General features: G+C 36.8%; 1 protein-coding gene across 2 annotated transcripts in view; it reads left to right on the forward strand.

The window, feature by feature from the left end:
• The window catches only part of PDE10A (phosphodiesterase 10A), a 243516-nt gene extending 233868 nt beyond the window's left edge, over positions 1 to 9648 (forward strand). For both annotated transcript variants that reach the window (XM_048487553.1, XM_048487546.1), the window contains 2 exons: positions 763 to 851; positions 4240 to 9648. In XM_048487553.1, coding sequence (XP_048343510.1) covers positions 763 to 851; positions 4240 to 4357 — 207 coding nt within the window. In that variant the 3' untranslated portion in view covers positions 4358 to 9648. The remainder of the gene's footprint in view (positions 1 to 762; positions 852 to 4239) is intronic.

The following is a 9648-nucleotide window of genomic DNA, read 5'->3' on the forward strand; positions in this document are numbered from 1 at the left end:
TTGTGTTTTTTAATCCTTTTTGCTTTGAAATTTTGTTCTGTTTTGTATGCCAATAAAGGCTACCTTGCATTCCAGAATTTAAAAGTAGCAACATTTCAATATTTAACCTTAGTGCAGTCACTTGAGAGCCAGTGCTATATAATAGACAAGGAACTGGGAGATCTGGTTCAAATCCCCACTCTGCCATGAAATCTAGCTGGATGAATTCGAGTATGTCACACACTCTCAACCTAATCTACCTCATAGGGTTGTTGGGAGGATAAAATGGAGGAAAGGAAAATGATGTAAAATGCTTTTGGTCTCCATTGGTGACAAAAAAAAGGTCATAAATGAAGAAAATATATTTATATGTGATATTTACTAGTAGCAAAGCCCATTGCGGGCAGAGATTAAGGTATGAGAGCTCTTTTTTTCAGATGCAATCAGCTTTTGTTTTTTTCCTAGTTCTCAGATTCCAGCTAAGGTGTGAGCTGACAATTTCATTGTCTCTGGCTGTGCTGGTAGCATTTCCAAAGTTCTGATAGATAGTACTTGGGCAATACTTGGAAACCACTGACTTCTCCCTTCCTGCCTGGCTTTTAAAATTAATTGTTTTTTTCAAGCCTAAGCCCTGAAATAAAAAAGATGTTTCTCCCCAATTGCCAGTAACAAATATTTGCCAAATATTTTCTAATATAGACTGTTACCTGGCTTTGTAAATTAAATGTTTGACTTTCCAGTTTACCTAATGTAGTTTGTGTTTTTTATTTCCATTCTATTCAGATTGGGTTCTATAATGCTGTAGCCATTCCATGCTACACCACACTCATGGAGATCTTGCCTACCACAGCACCACTTCTTCTGGCTTGCAAGTAAGTTACAAAATTTTATACAGAATACTTTGTCCAACTGAGAGCCATTTGACAGGGCATCTACTGTGAAGCAATAACTAAATAACTATTCCTGTTCTATAAATTGTCAAGCATGTAGGTGAATGGTGTAGAACTGTTGTAATTGTCCCCCTTCCTGACCATTAACAGGAGTATTGCATGACATGTTCTCTGATCCTGGATTTACGTACGTTCATATTTACTTGGACGTAAAATATTCTGGCTTACTCCCAGTGGTACTTACTCCCAAGTAAGGATGTGTAATATTTCATCCATTTTAATCCTAATCCTAACCATTTTTAATCCTTTCATCCATTTTTAATCCTAACCCTATATTTTATGGTAGTCATCTTGCTAATATTTAAAGCTTGAAAGCATCAGTTGTAGGCATATCAAGATGATTTGGAGACAAAAATATGGCAAAAAAGAAGAGTATAGTGCAGTTGGTTTGTTTACTTAAAACATTTCTATCCCATTCTTGCATAAAGCTAAGAGCAGTTAATATCAGAGAATTACTTTAACTGAATGTTATGCATTCAATAATGAGCTGTCAGAAATGCATAGAAGCCATAAAAATACATTACACTTCATGACCATGAAGATTATCTGTCAAAGAACAATGATTAGTTAGATGTTCCCTCGTCCAATGCCACCCGCTGTCCCTGCTCCCAGAGAAATTAGGCCAACCAATTTAAGGCTGTTCCCTGTACTTCAACAACAGTGAGGTGATGGGTCAAAAGGTCATAATCAACCATGTCAGATGCTGCAGTGAGATCTAAAAGCACCAGCAGTGTTGACACACCTCAGTCCAGCTGTCAGTGGAGCTGGTCTGTGATAGCAACCAGCATGGTCTCCATCCCATGGCCAGAATGGAAGTTGGATTGGAATGGATCCAAGGCTGATGTTTCATCCAAGAATACCTGCAGCTTCTGTGCAACCACTCTCTTAACTACCTTGCCCGGAAACAATAAGTTCCAAACTGGGCATACTGGAAACCAAGTGAACCCATAAGTTTCCATGGGCAGGCATAAATGAGCCCGTCGCCTAAGCAGGACAGGGCAGCAATGTCAATCCAGACCTTCAGGGCAAAGTGGTCATCTCTTCCGAGGCAAGTATTTCCACATTTATTCCCATGCCAAATATTCCCATATCCGATCTAGTGTGCATGGCAAACTGTATATTTGCTAATCAAATTAATGTGGTTTGTTGAAAAAAATGAAGCATAATGATATTAGGTCTCGGACCCTCAAGCCAACAAACAAACTCTGAGATATTGATCAGCAGCATTTATTGAGCAGGCATCGAAGCACCACACTAGGAAAGCCAGTTCTGGCAAAGCTGGAATTCTCAGTCCCCTTTATCCCCAAAGTGAGCCCCCCTCCCATTTTTCCAAGAAGTTGTGAAAAACAGTCTGTGGAGTTAAGGTGCTCTAAGGTTGCAAGCAGATAGTGAGCCACCTGGCTTCCTGCCTCATGAGATAATGAATGTAGATCTTTTCTCATGGGAACAGGGTGTCAGGGGAAAGCCTAGTTATCTACAGAGCATGTGACACCATAAAGGAAAGATCAAGGAAAGAATGCCCAAATAGCAGTGGATACAGATAGCAGGCTGGTTACATATATCTTTCAGCAGCATTGATGTGTTGTTACAAGCAGTTACATTGAGTTAGGAATGAATCTCAATCACATAGATACTATCTCCCTGACAAATAAGACATTTAAAACATATGAAGATGGAAAGAATAAAGATGTTTTTGTATGGATAGAGTAGAGGTTAGTAAAAGTTCAGTCCAGTCAGGTAGTTCTGTTAAAGATTTTATTATAGTGTTCTTTCTTCCTGGAAATAGTCTGAGATTGAAGATTAAAGAAAGCTGGTTGGAAGGACCATAGCTCCCTGGGAATTTCAGAGTGCTATGAGTGGTCTCTCTTGCTTATAGTGCTTTGAATGATGATTCCATCTCAGTAGTGATTCTGTCCCAAGTGAAAATGGTTTCCCTATAAAAGCTGAACATTTTAAAGTATATTTTGGTATATTTTGTATATTTAATGTGTATTATTTATGATGTAGATTGCATATCTCTAAGATCATGTTTCAGGCCTTCTGCAAAATCAGAGAGGTATTATGACAGCAGTCCACATGCAATTTTAATTTTAACAGTCATTCCTTCCAACTGAAAAACTATTAATGAACTTTAAGAACATTTATATTTTTATAGCATAAATGGATAAATTTCTTTGATAGGTTTTTTCAGCAGTTTAATTGGGAGGTGTGCATTTTTTTTATCTGCTCCCTTGGCTTCAGCTTTCCCCTCTTCTAGGAGTCTCTACCAGGAAAAACTATGATCCAGTTCTGTTGTTCCAGCCAATGGGCCAGGCTAACTAATTTGTACAGCAGGGATCTGCAAGCATACAGCTCTTTTTAAAAGGACATGTATATAGATTTCCTCCCCACACTATTTCCTCTTTCCCTTCTCCTGGCAAGCTCCCAAAGGCACCTGGTGGGCCACTGTGAGTAGCAGAATGCTGAACTAGATGGACTCTGGTCTGATCCATCTGGCTTGTTCTTAAGTTCAATGTCCTCAGCTTTCCCTGCCTGCTTCTCCCGCTCCCACCAACCAACCTTCCTTTTACCTGCCAACCATCTTCATCTATATTTATTATTTATTTACTTTGTTTATATCCTGACTTTTACCACAATGCATATGCAAAATAGCTTACATCATTCTCTGGTTACGTAAGCTAGGCTGAGAGTCTATGACTGGGTCATTTTTGTGAGTCTCCATGGCAGAGTGAGGATTTGAACTTGGGTCTCCCAGGTCCTAGTCTGAAACTCTAACCACTATCCCATACTGGTATCCAGTGAGTGGCTGGTTTGAAACAATAGCAAGCAGCTAGTCCTGGGTGAATAGTGCGAGTCATGTGGTATCAGGTCAATGGTGGTTGCTGTCAGATGTGACCCCACTATGTCCTTCCTTAAAGGCCAAAACAGCCTGGAAAGAGTGTTTCCCCTGCCTTAGCTGATGGAAAGTAAAGCCTGAAGGCTGGCAGTGCTACTGTGGTTGCCTAACAATGGCCACTGAGGAAATTTCTCTCTTAAAGATACAGATGCAGCTTCTATTGTTTTGTGGACTTTAAACCCCTCATTTTTGTTTTAAATTTCAGAATTTTCTGCAAACTGAGGGCATTATTCAGGATTGTGGAATGATCAGTCATAACTTTTTATAGCTGGATTTAAATGGATTTAAATGTTTGTAGAGTTGGCCATGTTGAGAGTTAGACATACTGATAATTTGTTTTAGATGCATTGATATCTCATTCTAAAAAGAGAATAAGGTTATGTTCAACACTGGACTCTTTTTTTGCCTCTCCAGGGAAAATCTCAAACAATGGGAAAAAGTGATGAGAGGAGAAGAAGCTTATGGATGGCTACCACCAGAGCAAGATGAAACAGAAACATCAGATTCACTTCCAGTGAAGATTGATGACTGAGTCCTATTTAAAAACTGTTTCATCATCCTATCCCCTTTTTAGGCATCTGTATTTTATTTTTCAAAGGATAAAAACTGCAAATGTTAACTGGGAAGATTTTGAAGTTTCCTTTCTTCACTGATACAGTATGAACTGGGAGAGAGTTTGACAATTCAGTGGTTCCAGAATCATATATCAAAAATCAAATGTTTGGCTTTTAAATATACAAAACCTTTCTCATGGGCTACATCGCTGAGGCCTTAATTTAAAATCGTTTTGGTCGGGGGGGGGGCGACAACTTAGGAATTGCTTTTAAATTTTATCGTTATAATAGGGGGTTTCAATGGTACTTTTGCTATACCATAACTGGTATAGTAAACTGACTGATACCTGTGGGAGTTTTTGTTGTAAGTAGGACATTTCCACATTGCTGTTGTGAGTGTTTATGCTTGCATAATCAGTTGAACTCCAGTAAACACTTTCTGGGGCTTAAACTGACATTGAGTTTATAGTACTTGAACTTATCTTGCTACAGACAGGGAATTTAACTTCCAGATAGAAGGCTTCAGAAATTATCTTATTAACATATTGGGGGCAATATGCATTGCTGTGTACCTTGAACATTTAAGTGGTGATAATGTTTGGCTACTCAATGATATCATAAGCGAGAAGAAGTGTCCATTTGTACACTGGAAATACAGAAAATTTGCCTCTGGTATTCTGAGTAAGAGTAATTTTAAAAGTGTAGGCAGACACCTGTCAAGCTGGCCAGTTATATTTTAGCAAGTGTTGAAGAGACATGCCTTCAAATCCCATCTAGCCCATGAGGAACAGGGACTTCCAGCCACAGTCATATTTGGTGAAAGTCATTTTGGTACCACCACAATATATAAAACAGCAGCTTTTGTGTTGCTGACTAGTACTCAGTATGGTTTCTTCTACCCTTCCTATCTGGCTTTCAGATGAGTTAGAATTGGCCATGCTGGTAGGGGCTGATGGGAATTGTAGTTCCTGAACATCTGGAGAGCCGCAGGTTCCCTACCCCTGAGTTAGATCTTTCGCTCTCTCTCCCTGTCCCCTCCCCACAGATTTCTTTTGTCTAATCTTGTAGACAGCCACTGTCTGCTCTAGTGTCACCTGCTGAACAAGTAAGCTGATTAGGAAACCATTGTACTTGAATACTGTGAATGAAAGTCTGTGCTGACTTGGCCCCTAGTTCTGCAGACTATGATGTTGCAGATTATTATGTTGTGTCAAATATGTGTATACCTCTTTGCAGAATTGGGTTTTAGACCTAGTAAAACATTAAACTAATGTAATTTTATACAGTGTATAACTTAAGCTATGGAGTACAATCTTTGCCTCACTGATTTCAGTGAGCATTCTGCTATTGACTTGAATGGATACAGAGTTCATATGTCTTTTTCTTTGCCCTTCATCTTCCATCTGATCCCACAAATATTCAAGCATGTAGAAAATGTAAGAACTGATCAGGATCAAAACCATCCTTGCTTTATAGCCCTGGCCAACATCTATCAGTTGGATGTTGCATTTAAATGGACTTTGCTTGTGGAGGCCTAGCATTTATAGGCTTAATCTGTGCAAAGTTTACATACATATAAAAATAAGGGTCATGCACATTGGACTCTAAACATGTACTTCCCATTTCAAGATCATGTCATACATGTGGAGTGTCCTGGAGCTGGCCAAGGATTGCCAGGGGGCTATCATAATCTTGCTCACTCTCAAAACACAAACTGTAAATATTTAAAAATTATTTGAAAGATACATTGGAAAAATTGTACTAAAACAGCTTTTCTTGAAACTTTTTAGGAATTTTTTTTTCAGGCATATGAAAAGGTATTCTAATAATACCTAAGAAACTATTTGTGAACACTTGAAATGATTGGTGAGACTAGGTCTTTTTATTACAATGAATTAAAATGCTGTAATTTTCGAAATGCTATTTTTTCCTGAAAAAATTAAGTCGTGCTTAAGAGTTGCTTAAAAGTACATTGATAACATCATGAAGGAATGTTGGATGCAGACCTCAATGTAGTATTTCCTTTCTTCTGAAGTACATATAATTATTTTTATAAGGACACATAGACAGATCCTAGGATGAATTCAAGGCAGTGTTGCTTTAGAATAACTGTTAAAAGTCTATTCTAGCTGATTAGTGTAAATGTCTTTCCATTGTTAACAATCTTATATTAGCCTGGAAAAAATCATCATAAAAATATTTTGGTGGCAAAGAGTTTTGCTTAGGTTGTAGTCAAGCACATATTCTTTTAGGTGTGTACAGGTATGTTTGCACCATGCAGTGATAGATGTAATTGCAGAAATATACTTGATCCTTTGCCACATGTGCAAGTTTACATTTGAGCTCTGGCAAATCTTTTTTTAAAGACTCATGTCTTTAAAAAAGGTCTTGAAGGAGTAATCTACCTATTTGCTTTAATCAGTTTTATAAAATTTATCTTATACATGAGATTTATTGGCCAGCTAGACCAATAAATATTAACATATATAGATACCAGGTATGATCTTAACTTGGATTAGCTGGAGAGCAAAGCCCAAAAAAGCAATACAAGCTGTTTCTTTTTTATCTAAAGCCCTCCTATATATTGTGTAAACATCCAGAAAAATGACAGTAATGTGCATGAAACCATTCTGAAAACGTGACATTATAAAACTGACATATTTGAAATTTGCAGAGTCTGAGAATTGGTTCACATTGGAGTAGTATATAGCATATGAGGGTGTGCCCTATCCTCTGGGCACTTATGTTCTTGATCGTGTGGAAACTGTCTTTCATATTTGTGGGCTGTACACATCGTCATTGAACATACAAATCCATGTGCCACAATAATTCCCACTTGAAAGCACAGTCATTAAAATAGGCTCTACAGGGATTGCATGGATGGCTGAGTCACATCAGAGCTTCCATTCTATCAAGTAGGAGGGTTTTATCCATTGAAGATACTGACAGTGTGAACCAAGACTGAACATATTTTGTTTTTAATTTAGACAACCATAACTTTCTCTTCTCTCCACCAGCTATCTTGTCAGTTGAGCATATTTCTTTTTTACAGTGTTAAAAGAATCTCTGAAGGTAGATAGATCATTTTTAGACATTTAATGTTCTTAGCAGTATTGCATAACTACTGTTTTGCATGCTTACATTCGGCCTTCTCTCTCAAAGGAAATTTTGTTCAAAACAGGCATGCTATTTCTTACATGACATTGTCCCAGTCCAGATTGCAGTCCAAAAGCAGGTATTTATACAACATCCTTATTGCATTTTGATGATTTATCATAGAAGTTAAGAACTCATAAGCCAATAACTATATAAGACATTAAAAGGGATCACTGTTTAAATGATTATACAGTTTGTAATTAAGTTATGCATACACAAACAAATGCACACACAGACATTCTACATGTAAAATAGCACCTGACACATATATTTTGGTCACAAATATCATTAGGGATATGATTAAATTTTGGCCACCTTCAGTGTGGCAGTTTACAAAAGAAAAAAACCCTCTGTAAACAAAGCATGTATGTGTAAAAAACATTTTGAAACTGAATTTTAAAATTCAGTTTCAAATCTTTTAAAAACTTCATTATAGCCTCAGCTATTTAGTTTTTAGTAAAAGCAACTAAGGGAATGTTTAAAGCTGTGAAACATTTTAAAAGTTTCTAAGAGTCTCCTTACCTATTGCTTCACTCTAGAGGCTGGGAGTGGACCTTGGGCTCCCCAAAATCTCCCGTCCCTTCCACATTTTCCTCCCCATGGGTGAAGGTAAGCCAGGGAAAAGGCAATCCATGATAAGTTCAATATCTTCGTAGTTCAGATATTATTTGCAATCATGGTGTGAAGAGAAGAGAAGGGAATATTTGTAGCCAAGGCCTATTGCTAGTCTCATCACAGGTCGAATTAAGAGCCAAGTAACACACAACAGGCCTTAAGTATGCATACATACTGAGTACTATTTTTTCTTCTATTATTTGCCCTGTGTTTTCCAATGAAGAATAATTTAGCTTGAAGTAGAAATACAAGTGTTTTTGCCCATGACACTATTGCATTTAAATTAGACTTTGGATATGTATCTGGAACTGTTTCACTGGAAATTAAACTATTTTAAAACAAAGACATTTTAGAATGGCTACAATATTATACAATAATTCAATGTTCTGAAGGCATTCTACAGTACACTGTTTAGTACACCTGAATGGTAGAATGCTATAATTTTAAAATAAAGAAATAAATTCAGAAAGCTACAAATGAGCTCATATGAGGCACTCCGTGTGGTTCTCAATGGCCCAATGATATACTCTACAGAAATGGCATAAATAGAATTGTGTGTATTATCTGTATAGTGCTTGATTGTTCACAGATCTGAACAATTAAAACTATGTAGAACATTGATGGAATTCATTTATGTAGAATGGTCAAGGCCTGTAATTGCCCAAGCAGTTATAAGCCTTCTGCAAAAACTGAATACACTGTGATGCAGTCCCATGCAGTGCACCATACAGGGCAAGTACATTTGTTCTGAGTACAAGAAGCTGCTTTCCCTTAATTGGTATTAGGAGCATTGGATGATAGTTCTTAAATTCCAACCTAGCAAAGCCACATCATAGTAATTTTTGTTTTAAAAATGTTGCTTGCTGACCAAAAACTGTGCTCAACTAGACATTTGGGTGTGTATTCTGACATGCACTCAACACATTAGTGGTTTAATTGGATTATAGAGTAGATCCATGCATGCCCAGGTTCCACTGGGTTGTTCTGGGAAGAAGGCATTTCAAGGTAACAACATCTAATTTTACTATATATGGGAGTTGGAAAAAAAGATTTTATATATGATGCTTAGAAAATCTTCTTTATAAAAAGAAATATGCAAGTGCAATAACTTTAAGAGGTCTTAACTTTGCATTTATAAATTATAAATACTGTATATGGTATTTAATTTTCCATGTATCCATTTGCAGTCTTTGTATTTAAAAAAAAAACCAACCCAAACCTTTACTATTATGTTTGTACTATACAACACATAATCATTTATTATGGTCTAGATAAGTTGTAAATAAATTTGCAAAATGAAACTGCCAGACTATATATATATCTGAGAGTCCTATTGTGAAACCTGTTTCTGCTTTAACAGCTGGCTGTAGTGCAGCAAAGCAATTTATGTGGATATGTAATTATACATATAAATATATGTATGATACATAAAATATTTAGAAATGTTCATAATTTTAATTGTATACATATATATAAATATACACTTTGATGTGAATAT

This window comes from Sphaerodactylus townsendi, linkage group LG01 (genome assembly GCF_021028975.2).
Source record: "Sphaerodactylus townsendi isolate TG3544 linkage group LG01, MPM_Stown_v2.3, whole genome shotgun sequence".
Classification (NCBI taxonomy): domain Eukaryota; kingdom Metazoa; phylum Chordata; class Lepidosauria; order Squamata; family Sphaerodactylidae; genus Sphaerodactylus; species Sphaerodactylus townsendi.